This window comes from Octopus bimaculoides, chromosome 12 (genome assembly GCF_046866305.1).
Source record: "Octopus bimaculoides isolate indiv1 chromosome 12, ASM4686630v1, whole genome shotgun sequence".
In the NCBI taxonomy this organism is placed as follows: domain Eukaryota; kingdom Metazoa; phylum Mollusca; class Cephalopoda; order Octopoda; family Octopodidae; genus Octopus; species Octopus bimaculoides.
Window position 1 is genome coordinate 65602855 of NC_142939.1, and position 22500 is coordinate 65625354.

Here is a 22500-nt window from a genome sequence, read left to right on the forward strand (position 1 = left end):
CTTATTATTATTATTATTATTATTATTATTATTATTATTATTATTATTATTATTATTGTTCAGTAGTTTTATTTTTATAACGTGCTTTCACTTCACTACCGAGCGCAGTTCTATGTGCCTTGGGTATGTGCTGTGGTTTGCTGTGATGCTCTTATTGTTACTATATTGAAAGTGTTTTGCGTAGGATGTGTGCAGTGCCCAGTAGTGCAATTTTCTGTATGTTATATATATTTGTAAGTCCTGGTATTTTTGTTATGTATTTGTCTGAATATTTTTTTATTATACCTAAGGCACCTACTATGATAGGAATTGTTTCTGTTTTTAGATTCCACATTCGAGTTACCTCTATTTCCAGGTCTTTGTATTTTGAAAGTTTTTCCATTTCTTTTAGGGAAACGTTGTCATCTGCTGGTATTGATACATCGATTAGAAAGCATTTTTTTCTTCATGATCTTTGACAACTATATCTGGTCTATTTGCCTTAATTTCTCTCTCTGTGTGTATTGGCATATCCCAGAGTATGGTTGCTTTCTCGTTTTCTGTGACCTTTTCTGGCGTGTGTTTATACCATCTTTTTTCTGTTGTTATTCCATAGTGTTGGCATAGCTTCCAGTGTATATAGGTCCCAGCTCTGTCGTGTCTGTGAATATATTCCTGCTTAGCCAGGACTGGGCAGCCAGAGATAATATGATTTATTGTTTCTTGTCCGTTTCCACATATTCTACAGTTACTTGTTATGTTCCTTTTCATTATATGTTTTTGGTAATTTCTGGTGGGGAGGCTTTGGTCTTGTGCAGCAATTAAAAATCCTTCAGTCTCTGCTTTGAGTCCTGAGCTTCTCAACCATTGCTGGGATTTTTCTCTGTCTATTTCTTTTGCATTTAGTTTATCCCAGTATTTACCATTTATTATTATTATTATTATTATTATTATTATTATTATTATTATTATTATTATTATTAGTAGTAGTAGTAGTAGTAGTAGTAGTAGTAGTAGTAGTAGTAGTAGTAGTAGTCAGGTACCGCTTGTCAAACGGTCTATTTGCTGTTAAAACCCGCTGCGTGGAGGACTAGGCATGTCGTGACTGATGATGCGCAGACATGCGCTGAGACTGTGACATCTCCAGCGATACCTTAACGGTGAGCAGGTATGGTCGCCGTTTGATGAACGCACTATTCCTCAGCTCGTCTCTTTGACAGAGCTATAGTCGTGGATCAGGCGTAGACCGAGGCAGGGCGCTTGGCACCTATAGTGTCTCCAAGCGCTCACAGCCCTCGGCCAGTCGGGTAATGCAGTCGGTGGAAGTTTCAGCCTGGAATTCTATAGTGTCCACGCATTGCTGACTTGTGGAGCTTTGTCAAACGGTTTTTATCACGTGTAGGACGGATTCGCCCCGTCTCCTTCTTTTGGCCGGGAAGGGATGGCAATTTTTCTCTGTCTGGTGGCTATGGTAAAAGAGGTTGTGTGGTGGACGCGATTGAAAAGGTTGAAGACGGGTATCATCCACTTTGGCCTCATTGGATTTTTCAGGTCCCACCTGAAAAGGAAAGTGAGGCTGGAGAGGGGGGTACTGTCACCCAGTAAGTTCGTTGAGAGGCGGGTGAATGTGGCAAGAATGGCCTACTCTAAGTGTGCGCCTGTAGGCCGGAAGGAAAGGAGAAGAGAAGGTACCTTCCTGGGGAGCCGTTGGTGTTAAGGGGTCCAAAGTGCGTCATGTTTCTTTGGTCACCTTACAGTGGAACTCCCCCCTATTGGGGACATATATTGTTGATTTAATCTCTTTGTTAATCATTCTGTTTGTTGGCTGTTTACACGTTTAACCTCACTGTCCCTCGTCTGTGTATCGTCCTCTATGTTTTGTGTTCGGCCCTGGTGGCCAATAAAGAAAAAATTATTATTTTTATTATTATTATTACTATTATTATTATTATTATTATTATTATTATTATTATTATTATTATTATTATTGGCCTAGCATTGACCCTAGGCATCGGCGAGAACAGTCTGAGTAGTCTCTTCCGGAGGACCTTTGAGTCGAAAATCATGGAATATTTCCAAAAGTTTTTGGCATGACAGTGCTACAGGGGTTGGGAGGAGGGCATTGCCTGTTCGAGACAAGCTCTTCAGGCATAGAAGTGCCAATTGCTGACCCTGCCCGAGATGCATGCAGGGGGGGGGGGGCGAAAATGTCTTGCATGCAATAATTCAGTGTCCGTGCATTAGAGAGTTGTGAGATTGGGTGGATCAGCTTTTGTTGCGTGTAAAACGAATTCAGCTGCCTGACGAGTGTATAGCGAAGATCGACGCACCACATTCCCTTGGCAGAAAAGGAAGGTAGATCTTTATTTGCTTAATGGTTGTGGCAAAAGAAGTTGCGTGGTGGACCTCTCTGAAAAGTTTGAAGACAGGTACTTCTCTTTCTGGTCAAGCCCTCATCAAGTTCTTCAAATACCATTTGAAGAGGAAGATGAGGGTAGAGGGGGAGGTGTTGCCTTCTAGTGTATTTATCCAAAGGTGGTCGACAGTGGCGGGACTGGTGAGACTGAATGGATCGGCTCTGACTATGCTTTTATAAGCAGGAGGGTACTTTCCCATGCCTTGGAGATGGCACAGTAATCCGGGATTTTTGCGTTGGTCTTCCCCCTGATTATCCCAACTGGACTGTTCCGCTATTGGAGATTCTAATTATTTATTTATTTATTATTTATTTCTCTAATTTCTATTATATATTCTCTGTTACTTCCTTTAATGTGGTAGTATCTACCTCTGATCGATGTAAACGCCACATCTTTTTGTAATTTTTGCCTTTGCTTTTGTTTTTGTCTGTTACAACTCATCCTTTGATATTGTCTTCCGTGTCTTGGGCCCTTGTGGCCAATAAAAGAAAGCATCATAACAATTATTATTGTTCTATATTTAAGAGATGAGGAATTATGTACATTATTTACATTTCCCGGATATTTGTCCTCATCTTGTTTTTTGTTAACACAACGTTTCGGCTGATATACACTTCAGCCTTCATCAGGTGTTTTGGGGAAATTTCGAACCACTACGCCAATTGGCGTAGTGGTTAAGAGCGCGGGCTACTAACCACATGATTCCGAGTTCGATTCCAGACAGTGACTTTAATAATAACAATAATAATAATAATAATAATGACATCGAAAAATACCTTAGGATGCTTAGCGGTATTTCGTCAGTTTTCATGTTCTGAGTTCAAATTCTGCCGAGGTCGACTTTGCCTTTCTTTCAAAGTCGATTGCACCGATTGAGCACTGGGATCGATGTAATCGACTTACTTCCTACCCCGATATTGCTGGCCTTGTGCCACAATTTGAAATTAATATTATCGCTTGTTTTCCTTTTTGTATATTTTCAGGATATCCCATTATAGTACACACAGGAACAAGCTGGGGAGATGCCTCAGTTTTGCTCCTTTTCCCAGAAGAAAAATTAGCAGTCTTCGTTGTCTTTACTGGCTCAGATACCAAACATTTGAAAAGAATATTATTAGCGCAATACGTGGCTGATCTATATCTTGGTTTTGAACCCTGGATAAATGCAACTTCCATAAAGGATTTTGTAGTTCCAAAGCATAAATCCAAGTGTCCGAAACCACCTACAAGAAGAAGCACCATTGGTTTGTTTCCCAGAAATTTCCCCGAGTGTCGGAAAACAGTTACGAAACCAAGCAATATTAGTAGCTTACCAAGTAATTTTTCTAACTATGATGGAATCTATAACAATATATTATGGGGAAACATTTCCGTAACTTACAACACGGAGTCACAAGGACTATTCTTAACATACGGTTTTGCAACATTTCAATTGCTTCCAAGATCGCGTACACTCAGAGCTTTCGCAGCAAAAGGAATTGGAGAAATGTGTTTTATGAGACTGTCTTCGGTAAATTTCGGATATACTCGGAACCAGGGAATTACATCGATGACAATTCCGTCCTTCGAGAGGTCAAGTCCACCAACGTTTTTGAAAATAAGTTAAACTAGAAACAGAAAGCACACACATACACACAAACACATACACGCACACACACTTGCATACACACGCGCGCACACACGTTTACATGTATTTAGACATGTTTTCTCTCTTCTCTCTCTCTCTCTCTCTCTCTGTATAATGTGTGTGTGTGTGTGTTTATATATATATATATATATATATATATATATATATATATATATATATATATATATATATATATGTGTGTGTGTGTGTGTAAATAGAGACTATATGCCCACACATGCACATGTATGTATAGAGGCAGTCTTTGTGCACACACGCACACACACACACACACACACACACACACACACACACACACACACACACACACTCACACACATTAAGAAACACAATTACTTTCCAGTTCACATCCAGAATAGAAGAACTGTTTGAATTTAAGATTATCACACCTGAAGACCACCTGAAGATATAGAATGATTGAAATGAAATATTCAACAACAAAATCTCACAAAAGATGAAATTAATAATAAAAAAATTTTTGATTATTGATTGCAATATATAACATTTAATTAAAATTTGTGATTGAAGTATAATCAGTGTTCTCGACTTCATTTCTTCTAGATAACACCATTTTTTAGCATTATTTCTTTGTCCTTAAGTGGATTTCATGGTTTTTGAAATCTGAGTGAAAAGTGTTACCTTAGACCATTGACTATAGCCAAATGCCACATTGTGGAGGCGCGTGGCTTAGTGGTTAGAGTGTTGGCCTCAAGATCATAAGATTGTTGTTTCGATTCCTGGACAAAGTGATGAGTTGTGTTCTTGAGCAAAACACTTCATTTCATGTTGCTCTAGCCCGCTTAACTGGCAAAAATGAGTAATCCTGCGACGGACGAGCGTCCTATCCAGGGGCTATATTCACCACAGTAGCTGAGACATCGAGCTTATGAGTCGGGAACGAGCATAATCCATTTTTACTGTTAATCCATAAGCAGGACCAGCATCACGAAGTGTGTTGTAAGGCAGGACCTTTGAATCAAATCATCCGAAAGAAAACCCCTACAAAGATTAAAACCCAAACAATATCTGCTGCCTACTGCAGCAGAATCCCCCAAACTCATTCACCTTCTTTGCACACCTTCAAAAATCCCAGACACGCCATTTTTGATCTCATAAACCAAATATTCTTCTCTCTAACTTTTCTTTGTCCCATTCTTCTTCTTCTTCTTCTTCTTCTTCTTCTTCTTCTTCTTCTTCTTCTTCTTCTTCCTCCTCCTCCTCCTCCTCCTCCTCCTCCTCCACCTCCTCCTTCACCACCCTTCCTCACCGAAAAACGATTTCTTTCTTTATATAGTTAACGTTACAAGTCTGTCCTAGAAGGAGAAGGGGCCACTAACGTTCCACAAGTAGACAGCGCTGCTGCTGCTGCTGCTATTATTGCTGTCGACATCGTCTCTGTTATAATTTATTCAACCATGTAAACATAAGACCAGAATTAACCAGTTATCAATTTGCATCAAAACACAAATGTTTAATACTTTTGCTTCCGGGTGAACTCTCTTATCTTGTATAAACATATTTCCGTTGGGGATTCCATATACCTCAGTTTTTCACAAGACAAACCTTATTTCCCACTCTATCTCTCTCTCTCTCTCTCTCCCCCCCTCTCTCTCTCTCTCTCTCTCTCTCTCTCTCTCTCTCTCTCTCTCTCCACACACACACACACACACACATGCATATACATTCATACATACACATATATCTTTCATATATATATATATATATATATATATATATATATACACACACATATATATATATACACACACATATATATATATAGGAATACAAAAAAATGGGACAAGAACGCAAAACATCCAGACAGATGATACGAAAGAGGGACAAGAAAAAACACGGACGGATCATTCGAAGTTTTCTTTCCTCAGTCGAGTTCCAGATTATCTTTGAAATTTCGGCTGGTTATACTCGAGATTGCTCCAATCTGGCCAGCCCCAGGGAAAAACTAAGATAAGAGCATTAGATTCCTTGGAAGAAAGCAGCGAATGTATATGAAAACAAGGACGTGTGTTCGTGTTTGTGTATTTATATGTTTGCGTGTGTGTTTGCATGTGTGTGTGTACCACTGTCCCCTTGTGTGTGCATGTCTGAGTGTGTCTGTATATGGGTTTATGTGACTATTTAATGCCTCTGTTACGTATGAATATGTGTCTCCATATGTGTCCTTGTGTGAAGTGAAGTATGTGTGTTTATATGGTCACGTGTTTCAGTCTTCATTTCCGTATACATGTGTGCTTCTCTGTTCATATTACCTACGTACCTATCTATCTGTATGTCTGTCTGTTTACATTCATATATATGCATATACATGCACATATACGTATACGTGTACATATACATATATACATATGCATATACACATACACACATACATATGTCTACATAACAGCCCGGGTTCACTCCCACTGCGTGGCACAGTATCTTCTACTATAGCTTCGGTCCGACCAAAGCCTTGTGAGTGGATTTGGTAGACGGAAACTGAAACAAGCTTGTCGTATATATATATATATATTAGAATGTTTGGAGGTGATGTACAGGTATTATATATTAGAAAAAATAAGGTACTCAGAGATCTGGATGGTTGTATATTTAGAGATTTTTATTAATATATCACATGTTTTTATAAATCATATATTAGCGCTTTCATCTACTCTAATAAATTCTTCGGATTTAATAGATCTGAAGAATCTATTAGAGTAGATGAAAGCGTTAATACATGATTTATAAAAACATGTTACGTATTAATAGAAATCTGTAAATGTACAGCCATCCAGATCTCTGAGTACCTTATTTTTCTATAATATATACATATATATATATATACGACGGGCTTCTTTCAGGTTTCGTCTACCAAATCCACTCACAAGGCTTTGGTCGGCCCTAGGGTATAGTAGAATTAGATTATTATCCTGCTTCCAGCTTCAGTGTTGCTGCCGGAATTTGAAAAATATATCTATATATGGGGGAAAGTAAGAAGTAAAAAATAAGCGAAAAATGCACATTTGAAATCAAAATAGTAAAGGCTTTTTATGAAAAGTAACGATACATATATACAATTTGTTTTAAATATATATATATATACATATATGTATATATATACACACACACACACACACATATATATATATAAAAGACATGTTAGGATCCACAATGAGCAGAACTTACTTGCAGGTATTGGTAGTGCAAATCAGAGGTGCAATCTGTGTGGGTGTTTTTTCAAAACACTGTCTGGTTTAAAAAGCCACATCAGACGCCATGAAAGGGCTAAGGTGTAGGTGCAGGAGGTGGTCAAACTCTGTTTAAGGAGTAGACAACCACCATATATATATATATATATATATATATATATATATATATATATATATATATATATATAATGTATGTTTATATCAACACATACATTCACGCACGTACACACACACACACATACACACATACACACATACGCGCACACACGCATACACAATTCTAAGTAATGCTTATTCATGAAGTTCTGTTTTATTTTGTTTTGCATTTTTTTCTCTTCTTCATGCCAAAATATGTCGCGCGATAAAGACTTATTTGTTTGAAAAATAGCTATATTTCACCCTGAAATCGGATGATAAATAAGGCTTCTTTGAATTTCAAATACATTTCTTTTTGTGTGTTGCAATTGTATTCTTTGTTATAAAATGCGGGTTTGGGTGTTACACGGATCATATTTAGATAACAAGGCAAAACACGAGTGATTGTTGGTAACATATTTCATATACATGCACACACATTCTTTTATTCTTTTGCATGTTTCATCCCTAAGGCTGTGGCCATGCAGCCGCACCACCAATACACACAGACACACACACACACATATATATAAATGATAGAATAAATAGAGTCAAGAGTAAGAGAGAGCACGATTCGACAGCTGGTAATTCTAAGGGTGAACAAGCTCTATTTTGTACCTCTAATACGTTTGTAACGGAATATACTTCAACTATATATGTATATATATATATATATATATATATATATATATATATATATATATATATATATATATATATATATATATATATATATATATATATATATATATATATATATATATATATATATATGGGTACAGGACGTCACCAACAGTAAACAATATGAAATACGAAAACAAATGAATTAAATACGCAAACAACGAGAGAAAAAATGGAAAACAGGACAAGTAACACAAAGAACGACCCTTCATCAGTTGTCGGCTGTCTATCTACTCCTCGTTTCGAGCATTCAACGACAATATGAGTCTTCGAAGACAGTTGCTTTCATAAATGCCAAAATAAAATTTTGGATTTATGGAGGGTCAAAGCTGGGAACAAAACAGGACAGTGGAAACATACAAGGAAACCGAACGAGAACAAACATGGAGGATCGTTAGGCCAGTACGAGGGTAAAATAGCGAACGGTGGAGAAATATTTTTTCTTCATATTTACTACCGATTGCTTTAAGCTAACTTTCTTCATACACCTCAATTCTTGGATCTTACATATATATATATATATATACACACACACACACACACATATATTATATATATATATATATATATATATATATATATATATATATATATATATATATATATATATATATATATATATATATGTATATATATATATATATTGGGTTGTCCGGAATGTTCGTGCCGATTTTCCAAAAGATTCTTCTCACTCTACTCATGTGGTATCCAAACATCGTAGCGATTTGTGTACCCAAGCTTTATCAGGTGCTCATGAACGACGGATTTTGATAGGTTGAGGCTTTCGGTCAATTCTCGGGTTGTGCAATGTGGGTTATTCTCAATGAATGACTTGATTTGGTCATCATCTGTAGTGGATGGTCTGCCTGATCACTCGTTACCAATAAGACTACAATATACTGGGTATTCGGTGATTAGAGACAAGGTGAATATATATGTAAGGTTTAGACAGGGAATTCACAGTTTATAAAGGAAATAAATAGTAGATAGAAGAATAAGGAGTAAAACGGTAAATAGAAGAATACCGACAGGGGAATAAAATAGTCGGTATTCTTCTTATCTTCTGTTTACTCTTTATTCTTCTCTCTGCTATTTTATTCTTTTATAAACTGTGAATTCACTCTCTAGAATTTTTATACATACTCACCTTGTCTCTGATGACAGGATACCCAGGAGATGCTAACCTATCACTTGGGATACCCCAGAAACAGCTGTAAGAATCCAATAATCAATTAATTAATTAACTAATTAATTAACTACTTCAAATTCACCTTACTCTAATTAAATATTCTAAATGACTTGAGATACTCGTCCTGCCTTGGCAAAGTTGTTTCTCTCACCATGATACATGGGATCCTTTTTAAAACCTTTTCCTATTACTCAAACGAAAAATAAATGAATCTAAAAATATTTTTTCAAACATTTTTCCATTTACACTCTTGCAAAAAAAAAATAACTTATGAATTTTTTTCTCTTCGAATGTCCTCTCTTTATCCTCTATATTTCTCTATAATCGGTTCGTGGACGCAATTTTTTGTTCTCATATTCATTTAATACACATTTTTACACCTATTACACTTTTTTGTTTGTTTTGGTGACCGGGTTTTTAAAATAAACATTAACTATTATTAATGTTTATTTAAACACCCGGATATATATATATATATATATATATATATATATATATATATATATATACACACACACACAGAGTTTAATATGTAAACATCCATGTATATGTGTTTATGTTTGTATATATGTGTGTGTCTTTATCTACACAAAGACACAACTTCGAGCAAAGCAAACATCCAGTAAACAAACTAACCGCACCTTGTATAATGTACATAAGATATATTACTTACATAGCATTAACACATAAACACTCACTGCACTCACACACATATGCACCTAGAATTACAAACCAAATTAACCAATCACCTATCAGCAAACCAACCGCACCTTGTTACATTATATATAACTATTTTCTCGTCGTTAGCACATATCTATGATGACAATGCAAGCGACAATTGTTTAAGCGTTCTATCTTCTCGATTTAATCCTTATTATTTTCCTTGCATGCAGCTTACATAATTTCTGCCGCTCTATCTCTGTCCAGTTCACCATGTTGACATTCAAAGCACTGCTTGTCTTCTGCTGTTTCTTTATAATCATCTTCTCAGATTTGACCCAATGTTTCGACTCAGAGCAAAATTATTCCCAAAACCAAATACATGAGATGATCGCAAATTTCACCAACACTATGCTAGAAGTTAAAAGTATGGTTGGAGGCGCTGTAGCTGTGGTCAAAAATAACCAAGTAGTGTACTTACGAGGGTTTGGCCGTCGCAACTTAAACAGCTCAGATGAAGTTGATAACCATACTTTATTTGGTTTAGCTTCTTTGACAAAAGCATTTACCGCAGCGACACTTGTAAAGGTAATTGAAGATAGGAAAGAGTAAGTTAACATATTTTACATAATTAATCTATATTTGATGTTTTATATAATCTATTTATGTTGGTTCATAAAGAAACTAGTTTTATTTTTAAAGTGCATATTTACGCTCTCTAAGAAAGATGTTTGTTCGTGATCTTTCAATTTGCTATTTGTTTTCTAAGAATTTTCATCTGAAACCGTTTTTTTTAAAACCAATATTGATATATTTTAGAAGAGTGATATTAAAGCCGGTTACAGTTCAGATGATTCATCCCTAATATAACATTGTAGTGACTGTGTGTGTATGTATGTATGTATGTATGTATGTATGTATGTATGTATGTATGTATGTATGTATGCATGTTTGTATGTATGTATGTTTGTTTGTATGTATATCATTATTCAGTCTTATTTCAGGATTTCATGTCAATAGAGAAAGAGCCGGTTTCTAACCTAGATCCAAAGTTCCTTCATTGGAATTTCAACAACATCAGCAGGGTCTTTTTGTATGTCTATATGAAGATTTGCATGTTTTGTTATTCGCGTGCATATAGCTACATATCTAGACATGCTCATATATACTGAAATGATAAATTTCTGGAAACTTCTACGGATTTTTACAGTTCCAGTGATGGATTGGATCTGTAGTCTTCGAATTAGCTTTCTCCTTTCTGGTTTTGAGAAGCCTAATTTCTCAAGATTGGTATTTAGGCAGTGTGTTACATATCCCAGGGCCCCCAATAATTATGGGTATAAACCTGAACTTGTAATCTGGATAGAGTAACTGCAAGTTTCTCAATCATCCAGCGTAGGTGTTCTCTTTTTCACTGATCTTCAGCTTTATGTTGACATCCGCTGGGCAGCTAATTTCCACAACTGTACCTGTATGTATTTATTTATTTATTTATTTATTTATTTATTTATTTATTTCAGTCACTTGACTGTGGCCATGCTGGATTATATATATATATATATATATATATATATATATATATATAAGACAATTATGTGTGTGTGTGTAAGACAATTACAATGAATATAGAGATATACACTCGGTAAAATATTTATAATCCAGCGAAGCGAATCCAGGATTTAACCATTGGATGAAATACAGTGGATTAGCCTACCTTAAGTAATCCCAGGAGCTCCTTACAACTTGATGCGATTAACCGTAACGCGGATTGTAACTGAGTACTCGTGCGGTACTCACCTGACTTCTTTATTGCTATCCATTATATATATATATATATAAAATTACATAAGAGATGCATTTCAAGAAATTAATGCCCAGAGTGACTTGTGCGAAAATGTTTGTCGAAGCGTAAGAAGCAGACTTCAAAGCTGTGTAAATCAAGAAGGAAAACAGTTTGAGCACTTGCGTTGATAAATAACGTTTAATTTTCATTAATATAATTGTCTTATTACATATAGTTGTACGTATACGTGATCTCTAAATAAATGTTTTTTTACTGTCCACCTACTTTTGGCGCACCCTGTATATGGCAGCTTTAAGACCTTGATTGAAAACAAAGAGAAGCAGGCGTTGAAAATGCTCCTTTTTTCTTATGTGGCAAACCTTCATCGTATGTCTGAAAGGAGGTGAAATCTACTCAAATTTCAAAAACAATAAACAAAAGTTGTCGAGGAAGAATAGAGCCAAAAACAAACATAAAACAAAAATATTTTTCGTGACAATTCAAATAAAATTGTAAAGATACGAACAATTTTATCCGACAACCTATTATTACACTCTTACTGGTTCCAATGATTGAGCTCTCACCATGCAGGACTTAAAGAGAATTTTATTTAAACATTATTTCTTTGTTATGTTTTTTTTTCTTTTGTATTTATTTTCTTGTCTATTTTAGTGTGTCCCAGACAATGCCAATCAGTAATTTCCTGGACATTGAGTTTTCTACAGAACAAAGAACGAAATATGCTAATGTAGAAGATCTACTATCACATCGGATGGGTTTGCCGAAAAATAACTATTTACGTTTGAACTTAGAACTGACAAGAGACAACATTCCACAGTAAATAGAGCTTTTTATTTATTTATTTTTCATTGACTATTTTGATTATTTTTCGAGCCGAGCCAACAGACAGAAGACCAAGGAGTAGACCAAGAATGAGGTGGTTGGATAATACCCATAGTCTCAGATGGTCACGCTTGAGAATTCACCCAGAATGAATTAGAAATAATAGGACCCTATGGAAGAGGTGCCTGAGCACTCTACTCCCATGACTCACCCAAGAATAGTGAATGAAGAAGATGGAAGGATGGATGAATCCTTTAGGGATTAGGGTCTACTTGTTTATAATAATTCAGAATAAGTGGACAATATTAATAATGTTTAGTTTTGCTTTTAAATTCGCACAGGGCTTGAAATTTTGGGTGATTATTAAATTATTTCAACTCTCTGAAAATGGTTGGACTTAGCTTGTTTCAGTTTATCGACCCCGAAAGAATGGAAAACGCATGTGTCTTGTGTTGAACTCGATTGTTGCATCGGAATTTCGAGTTCAATACAAGACACCTGAAAAAGACTGGTGTGCACATCAACCGAAACGTCGAGGTGTCTTGCAAATAACTTTCACATGCAAGTGCTACTAGTCGAGAACTCCGCATACCGGAAGCCAGCGAGTGTATGAGGTCATCAGGAGAGAATGCGCACCGTTTCCGGGCCTACCTCTTGACGGTATCAATGCACACCAGCCCCACTCACTGATATGAGGCCCCGCTTGCTAGATCAACTGGTTATTAAATATAGCTCAATATTCCTCTAGCCATCGCTCATCATCTCTTTTAAACCAAATCCAGTTGCTAGCCTTCTCCACTTTATCGTGCTGATACTGTATAAGTCTCTCCGAGAGATTTAGAAATGCAATATTTCTAATTTTGTAGATCAGCGAATTTATTTCACTTGAAATTCTATATGTCTTCAAAGAGGAATAAGCATCGACAGCTAGCAAGTCAGACTGATGAAGAGCAATGACTCTGAAACTAGTCTCTGGATGGTGGCTTTGCTGGGTGGATGTGCTTATCTCCCTGTTTGAGAACATAAGAATACAGCATGTTTGTGTCACATAGCCAACTGAAAACGGTGTTTCCTGGGGCTAAATAGCAGTAGCATTCTTCCCTTTCTTGGGACTGCCACATTAAGTTAGCAACAAACCATCACTATATATATATATATATATATATATATATATATATATATATATATATATATATATATATATATATATACCTAAATATTGAACTACGAGAATGAGATGCTCAACACAGCGTTGGTGGAAAGAATTTCTTTATTTGTGTATTAAGGCTACCATTGGTTTCATGTTAAGAAACACATGTTAATATCTTAACAATTTTTCAAGCTGATCACATGGAGGAATGGTGTTCGTCTCCATTTTGGATCAAAACTGGGAGGCGAACACCATTCTTCCATGTGATCATCTTGGAAAATTGTTAAAATATTATGATATTTTTTTTAACATGAAACCAGTGGTAGCCTTAATCCATGCATACATACATACATACATACATACATACATATATACATATACAGGGTTCAAAGTGCAATGCTGTGGGACTAAACTCAAAACCACGTGGCTGAAAAGTAAGATTCTTACCATACAGCCACTCGTACACCTACAACGTTTCGCGAATTCGCGTGTCTACTTTTACCTTTTTTTCTATCAGAATAACATGTATTGTAATTTTTTTCTTTGTTATTTCAACAGATATGTTAAACAGTTCAAACAATACAAAGATTTCCGAACTAGTTTCATGTATAGTAGTATTATGTTCGGCCTGGCAGCTCACATTACTGAGAAATTGACTAACAGCACTTGGGAAAATATGATCAGCGAGAAAATCCTTCGCCCCCTAGGTATGGCTGACACCGCATTTATCACAAAATTTGATGAGGGTAAGAAAAACGTCGCCACTCCCTACGTTGAAGATAACGACATGAGAAAGACTTTGATCGAGGTTCCAGCTTCATTCAAAAGGTTCGTAAACAGTTGTTTATTTCTGATAAGTTAAAAAAAACGAATATCACTGACGGAGGTGACAGTGATGTTGGGAAGGAGGAGGAGGAGGTGGAGAGAGAGAGGAGGGGAGGACGGTGAATTGGAGGAGGGGGAGGGGGAAGGAGAAGATTGGGATGATGAGGAGGGTAAGTGGGGAAGGAAGGGAGAAGATGAGGAGGCGGGAGAAGATGAAGAGGAGGGAGAAGATGAAGAGGAGGGAGATAAGATGAAGAGGAGGGAGAAGATGAGGAGGATGGGAAGGGAGGGAGAAGATGAAGAGGAGGGAGATAAGATGATGAAAAGCATGAACAACCTCTTTTCGAAAAGCGGGTCGCATGAGACATGGATCATCATCAGGTGGGCCGCTCTACTAAAACATTCAAGACAATTTTTCGCTGGCGTGCCGTTCAGAAAGTCCTGCCCATGACTTTTGACAAAGAAATCAACTACACCACTTCATGAAATTTATTAACTGTTAGGTGATCTGAGTCAGCGAGAGTTTAGGTAACTTGAACACGGGCACAGCACACCATTACAGATGAACAGCAAAAGGTTTGCTGTATCATGTGATATCTCTCTGCTCTAGGCGAGTATCTGATGTTTTTGGTGGTGGGTGGTGGACTGTATCGTTGAGCCCCAGGTCAGCCGCGACAGGACACGCTTATCCCCAACGTCATTCCAGCCATGATCATTCTGTCTTTTATTTTAGGCATTGTATCTCAAAGACTACATTGTCAAAGTGTATCTTCTCCCCCCGCCCTTTTTTTTTACTTATAGATTTCCGGTTAGGATAACACCATATTTCTTTTGTACTCCCCAGAAATACTGTATCCAAAACTACATTATCCACTGTATCCATCGTGTTTATAAAATCGTAGGATATGATTTGAGAAGGATTTTGCTACTATTTCTAGCTATTTGAGTGACGCATAATAGCACCTCATAAACTCGTGCAAAGGTTGTAATTTATAAAGATAAAGAGCTTTCATTTTGGCGGGCGGACGTTATAGTTTCTATTTGATGTCCTTTTAGCTAATCCTTTCCTCAAACGCTCATTTCACTCTTGTTTTCGTTTTTTAATGCCTACACTGTTTTTCTTTTCATCTTTTAAGAATTGTTTAGAGCTTTTTAATGTCTAATCCTTGTTATTTTTAAAAATATTATCCCCTATTTTAACACACACCTTTTCTATAATTCTTGCTCCTGTTTTGCTAAGGTCTGCTGTCTTTTCATTTTTATTTTTGCTTACGCTATATTTATCCTGCTTTTTTTTCTAATGCTTTTCCCTATATTTTTCCCTAACTTCTACCCTTTATTTAATACTCGCCACTTTTTTTCTAACTTGTATCCTTTGTATTTTCAATGACCCCTTGTTTCCCTTTTCTTTCTAGTTCTGATCCCTTATTTTTCCAGTATTTTCTCTCCGTTTTTCTGCTGACTACTTTCTCCTGATTTTAGAAACTCTGCTCTATTTATTTCTAATCATCGCTCCTCTCACTGATTTTCTCATACCTCCTTTCTCCACCCTCTAAAAGCTAACTTCTATTTCACGTCTATCCTCCATTTTTTGTGAGGTGGGGGGAGGACAAAAGTTCCAATGTTCTTTTTGTTTCTAATCCATTATATTTTTGTGACGTGGAACGAAAGTATTGGACGCAGCTATTTGGATGCTGGCGATCTGGCACAGCGAACTGGACAGCCTGTCTTTGGCGACAGTGCAGTTTGGCATTGGAGGCAAATACACACGCATGCGCACGCAGAAATATACAGATAGAGAGATGGGAGATAGATAGATAGAGAGAGAGGGGGGAAGAAAGAAGAATGTGAGAGGAAAAGAGAGAAGAGTAAGAGAGCATACATAGAAACATAACTAGAAACTTATACATAGAAAGAAAGAAAGAAAGAAAAAAAGAAAGAAAGAAAGAAAGATAGAAAGAGATTAAAGCAAGAGAATCATTAAAACATCTGAGACAACATCAAATCAGTGATGCCAAACAGGCGGCGCCAAAATGCTCTGCCAAAACGTTTCGTACCCTTTTGATAAACGATAAATTATACTCAAATTCGAATTTATATTTACATCTTTACAGGAAGTGGAGTCGTATAGGTTCTGGTGCAATACAGAGTTCTGCAAGTGATATGTCAAAATGGATGCGGTTCCTTCTAAACGGGAAACGTTCATTTTTGTGTAATATTTTTGGAACACGAAATTTTCTAGTACAGACTACAAATGTATTCCGCCGACCGAAGATGCCGGTTGCGTATATTAATGACAAATATGCACTTGGATGGAAAAAAGGTTTCTACAGAGGTTAGAATAAAGTTTTTATTTGATTATATTTTAAATTTGTAGTTGGTTTGCAAGGTTCTTGATGTGAACTTGTGTGCTAGGGTATATTTTGTTGTCTCTCGGTGTAGTGGGGGGGGGGGGGGTCATTATGTTAGTGATAAACAACGCACTGATTCTATTTCACTTGTTTTTATTGTTATCGCCGAGCTGGCAGAGTCGTTAGCACGCCGGGTGAAATGCTTGGCAGCATTTCGTCCGTCTTCACGCCGAGGTCGATTTTGCCTTTCATTCTTTTGGGGTTGATGAAATAAGTACCAGTCACGCACTGGGGTCGTTGTAATCGACTAGTCCTCTCCCCCAAAATTTCAGGCCTTGTGCCCATAGTAGAAAGGATTATTATGTCCCTATTGGTTAACTATTTAACCAATTAACTAATCGACGGTTTGATTAATCGTTCGATCAATAAATCACTCAGCTCTGTTTGTCAAGCTCTTTTCATCACCATTCACCACTTCATCAACGACATGTCTTCGCTACTCCAGGATTAAATCTAGCTGCCTGATTGGCTGGCAAATCGATTAAACATTCAATCAATTAATTGGTTAAAAGATTAACTAATTGACGAATAAAATAAAGTGAGATAGAACCAGTGTGTGTATATTATTGGCATATTGATAAACGCACGAAGGCGGCGAGCTGGCAAAATCGTAAGCACACCAGATAAAATGCTTCCTTCTTTACGTTCTGAGTTCAAATTCCACCAAAGTCGGCTTCACCTTCCATCCTTTCGGTGTCCAAAAGGAAGCACCAGTTGAGAGGTGGGGTGGATATAATTGATTAACCCCTCAAAACTCCAGGCCTTGCACCTATAGTAGAAAGAAAGGGTTACTGGTATAATGACCCTCCCAAGATATGATATGATTTGATGGCCGTTCTTCGGGTCCGAAGATCATGAGGAAGAAGAAACAAGCCCTTAAGTGACCCTGTAATCTGATCCTTAAACTTTGGGGTACTTGGGGAAAATATCCTTGGTGAGGTGAGTGTCGATTTCTTACATTAACCAAAGGATCATATATTTGCAAAGACGGATTGTAGTCATTTGAATTTGAACGCTACACACACAATCTACGTAAGTGAGTGAAACTCACGGAACAATAAAAAGAATTTGCAAATAATTAATTGCGACAGAAGCAGTATTAATACCAAAAGGTAATATTTATCACCGCTTCAAAGTTGATGTGTCAGAACACATGATACTGCGATAGTTACCATGAGAGAACCTCTCATATGGGCTTGTGATGTATATAAACACTCGTGTTCATATCGCTAGCGGAAAATAATCCTCGCTCATCGCCACCGGGACTACCAGATCACATGGTTTCGGCCCGAAAGCTGGACATATAACATGTCGCTAAGTAGCCAATGGGCTTCAATTCCGTTAACTCTCCGTTCATTTACGGTGTTGTCTTTTTGTCTATTTGCAGGATATCCCATTATAGTGCATACTGGAACAAACTGGGGGAATAATTTGGTGCTGACCCTGTTTCCTGAAGAAAAACTAGGAGTTTTCGTTGCCCTTACTGGCTCAGATTTCCAAGCTTACAAAAGGACATTAATAATGCAATATGTGGCTGATCTCTACCTTGGTAATGAACCCTGGATAAACGCGAGTTCCATCAAAGATTTCAAGGTTCCAAAATACAAACCAAAGTGTCCAAATCCACCTTCGAGTGAAACAAACCGTTATTACTTATTTGGAAGTCCGCCCAACTATAAAGGAATCTACAGTAATTCCTTATGGGGAAATGTTACCGTGACTCAGACCAAATCGGGAACTCTGTTCTTTACATATGGTTTTGTAACATTCCAATTATTTCCAAACCCTAAAGCTTTTAGTTCATTCTCAGCAAAAGGAATTGGAGAAATGCGTTTCTTGAAACTGTCTTCGGTATATTTCGAAGTTTGCTCCAAAAGAGGAGTTGTAGCGATCACTATTCCATCGTTCGAAAAGTTAATGCCACCGACATTTTGGAAAATAACTTAAAGAGAACGAAAATCAAAAACAGTATTTCATCGCAAACATTTCCGTTCCTCCTGTTGATAATGACGACGACGATGATACTACTACTACTACTACTACTACTACTACTACTACTACTACTACTACTACTACTACTACTACTACTGCTGCTGCTGTTGCTGTTGCTGCTGCTGCTGCTGCTGCTGCTCGCATCTTTCGGAATTTGTTTATTAAAGTTAGCAGAACTTTTCGACTGTTCTTTTCTTCCGTATTATTCAAGTGATTTATTTCTAAGCACGCTCGCTGGCACACATGCGCACACGCACGCACACACACGCTCGCTGGCACACGCACGCACACGAGTGCCCAAACACTCACTTACACATATGTATTACATACATACATCACATACATACATTACATACATGCAATTTATTATGTCATACATCCATACAGTACATATACGCATATATGACAAAATAAATTGCATACATTACACATATATATTACACACATGCGTACATTATACAGACTACATTGCATACATACGTTGCACACACACACACACACACACACACACACACACACACACACACACACACACATGCACACTACTTATAAGCCTTACACACACACATTTCATACATAGATTCAGAAATGAAAATAGAAGCAAAAATTTTTTACAATAGCAATAAAATGAGTTTTTGCAGTTATGCTGTTGTTGCTGTTGTTGTTGTTGCTGTTGTTGTTGTTGTTGTTATGTTTCTTTCTAAGTCGACAGATCCTAGCGTGACCAACCAATCTTTTTGCTTCAACGTCATCGTATATCTAATATTATATTATTCAATGTTAGTCTTAAATATCATTTAAAAGGTTGTAATGTGTAATTTAAGGATTATTTGGGTTTATATTTCTTGCGGGTGTAATGACCAAGTAGAGACGAAAATGACAGGGTGGTCTTTGGCAGACACAATGACAGTTCTGGACATACTTAGTCATTATCGGTTACGACGACGAGGGTTCCAGTTGATACAATCAATGGAACCGTTTGCTGTTGAAATTAACGTGCAAGTGGCTGAGCATCCCACAGACACAAGTACTCTTAACTTAGTTCTCATTGTGGTTCAGCGTGACACAGAACATGACATGGCTGGCCCTTTGAATTACAGGTACAACACATTTTTGCTAGATGAGTGGACTGGAGCAACATGAAATAAAGCGTCTTGCCTAAGGACACAACGTGCCACCGGGAATCGAACTCACCACCTTACGATTGTGAGCTGAATACACTAATCACTAGCCACACGCTTTCACACACACACACACACGGGCACGCATACACACACGGGCACGCACACACACAGAGAGAGGCACGCACGCACACACATGCACACAAGCATGCGCACACATGCATACACGCACGGAGGCCACACACACACATACTCACAGACATAGAGCTCTTAACCACTGCGCCATATGCCCACGGGCATATGGCGTAGTAGTTCCTAGGAATGAGAACCCAGGTTCGAAGTTTCTTCAAAACACCTGATGAAGGCTGGAGGGTATATCAGCCGAAACGTTATGTTAACAACAAACAAGATGAGGACAAATATCCGTCAAATGTAAATAATGTAAATAATGTAAATAGTGTACATAATTCTTCGTCTTTTAAATATGGGAACCGTTTTGTTTTGTTTTTTATCGATGGTTTTGTATTGTACCCCTATAAGAGGGATTGTATCAAAGAAAACTTCAGATCAAAGCCATTAGCGGTTCATTCCGTTTCCCCCTCTCTCTCCCCCTCTTCCTTTGTTGATAACATAAACATTTACATTGTCAGTAAGAATGCTGGAGTCGATTCAGTTGACGCGATTTTTCTAAACCTTCTCATCGAAATTCATCAGGAAAGCAACACAAAACAAGGAGCCAATTATTATTCCAGAAAGATTCTGAAGACTTTAAGATTCGAGTGAAATAATTATTTTTCTTGTTTTTTTTTTTTGTTTTTTTTCTGTAAGAATATATTTCTAACACCACGTAGTGAAACATATTGCAAAATTTTGTTTTGTTTGTTTGTTTTTTACAGACAAAGCGAAGTATCTTTTTATTGCGTCCAGTATTCAAATCACTTCTCAAGATTGAGTGACGTCATCTTGAATTGTTTGTCGATTGCAAGCAGCACAAACATCCGAGTGATAACTGAAATCTCTGAATTAACATATAAGATACAAAGAAGGGGGTGTTTACATATTTCGTTGATGACAACAAGCGGTTGCAACATTAGAAAGAGAGAAAATACTCCTTTTTAAAAAATAAATAATAATCCCTCTCTAAATAATTATATTTAGTTATATCTAACTAACAAATGTATTCAAACTCAACGGATCTTAAATTTTCGAATGAGACTACAAAAGTTTCCTTGCAGAATAAAATTGGTGCAGAAGCCTGCAACGTACTAATGGAATTACGTAACACGGGTCAGCTATGTGATGCAGTGATCAAGGTAGACGAAGAGTCTTTCATGATACATCGCGCCATCTTATCTGCTTGTAGTCCCTATTTCCGAGTGTTGTTCACAAATGAAAAATTCGAGATAAACCGTCAAGAAGTCACCATAACTGACATCACAGTCGACATAATGCGATCCATTATTCAGTATGCTTATACTCAGGATTGCTGTATTAACCATAACAATGTCAAATCTCTCCTCGTTGCGGCTGATTACTTCAATATCATAGGTTTACTAAGAATATGTTCTGAATATCTCATATCGCAATTAAATGCACACAACTGTATTGGAATTGAGAAATTCGCTCAAACATATTTCTGTCAAGAACTTCAACAAGTTGCCCATAGATATCTGATGGTGAATTTCAGTGAAGTCTACAAAGTTTCCAATGAGTTCTTGCAGTTGAACGTGGATAATGTCTGTGAAATATTCGCTTCAGACGAACTCAATGTTAGAAGTGAAGAGATAACTTTTAATGCCATCGTAAGATGGGTAGACCATGACCCAGGCAGTCGTGTAGCACGCATAGGCCAGTTATTGCAGACAATGCGGTTAGGCCTTCTATCTACCGAATACTTTGTCGAGAAGGTAAAAAGTCACGAATATATAAAAGATAATACAAGTTGTAAACCGGTCGTTATCGAAACTCTGAAATTTCTCTGCAACCTCGACGTAGAGAAAGGGCTAAAAATAAACCAGAATAATCATATAACACGTCCAAGGCTCCCGCACGATATTCTCTTTATATTCGGCGGCTGGAGTGGAAATAGTACAACTAACATAATTGAGACTTATGACTCACGGGCCGATCTGTGGGTGAAAAATACCAATATTAAATCTGGTAGGTACTGAATTCAAAATCGAAGAGGTTCTTTTTTGGGGTTTTTTTTACCGCAACTCTCCATTGCTCATTATTCTTCATTTAATATTAATTTTACCTTCATTTACCAATAAGAGAGATTACTAAGGCCGAACATTTGTAGTAATTTCGAGGGGTTTAATTGCGTGTTGTTTAAAGTTAGAAATAAGATATAAGGCTGTTTCATTGATATGAGGGAATCAGTAGATCTCTGTCTAAAAAACAACAAAAAAACTCCATGGTGAATTTCAAGGAAGTCTACAAAGTTTTGAATGAGCACGAGGG

At 37.1% G+C, this 22500-nt stretch overlaps 3 protein-coding genes across 5 annotated transcripts in view; all 3 read left to right on the forward strand.

Annotated features, from left to right (window-relative positions):
• LOC106884471 (uncharacterized) overlaps nucleotides 1-4574 on the forward strand; it is a 12305-nt gene extending 7731 nt beyond the window's left edge. The window contains exon 5 of the mRNA XM_089361232.1: nucleotides 3380-4574. Within this exon, the coding sequence (XP_089217358.1) occupies nucleotides 3380-4002 (623 nt within the window). The 3' untranslated portion in view covers nucleotides 4003-4574. The remainder of the gene's footprint in view (nucleotides 1-3379) is intronic.
• Nucleotides 4575-10060: 5486 nt separating this feature from the next.
• LOC106884481 (uncharacterized) lies at nucleotides 10061-19560 on the forward strand. Its single transcript, XM_014935883.3, has 5 exons — nucleotides 10061-10520; nucleotides 12368-12532; nucleotides 14247-14516; nucleotides 16628-16848; nucleotides 18312-19560. The coding sequence occupies exons 1-5, from the start codon at nucleotides 10186-10188 to the stop codon at nucleotides 18869-18871; spliced, it is 1551 nt and encodes a 516-aa protein (XP_014791369.1). The 5' UTR covers nucleotides 10061-10185; the 3' UTR covers nucleotides 18872-19560.
• A 1136-nt stretch (nucleotides 19561-20696) lies between these two features.
• LOC106884470 (kelch-like protein 10) overlaps nucleotides 20697-22500 on the forward strand; it is a 19575-nt gene continuing 17771 nt past the window's right edge. For 2 of the 3 annotated variants that reach the window (XM_089361234.1, XM_089361235.1), the window contains exon 1: nucleotides 20697-22197. In XM_089361234.1, coding sequence (XP_089217360.1) covers nucleotides 21213-22197 — 985 coding nt within the window. In that variant the 5' untranslated portion in view covers nucleotides 20697-21212. The remainder of the gene's footprint in view (nucleotides 22198-22500) is intronic. The other variant, XM_089361233.1, reaches the window with a different exon arrangement.

Coding starts and splice junctions, on each gene's coding strand:
- LOC106884481 (XM_014935883.3), top strand. CDS start 10,186: ATGTTGACATTCAAAGCACTGCTTGTCTTCTGCTGTTTCTTTATAATC. Junction 10,521..12,367: donor GTAATTGAAGATAGGAAAGA/GTAAGTTAACAT, acceptor TGTCTATTTTAG/TGTGTCCCAGACAATGCCAA. Junction 12,533..14,246: donor ACAAGAGACAACATTCCACA/GTAAATAGAGCT, acceptor TTATTTCAACAG/ATATGTTAAACAGTTCAAAC.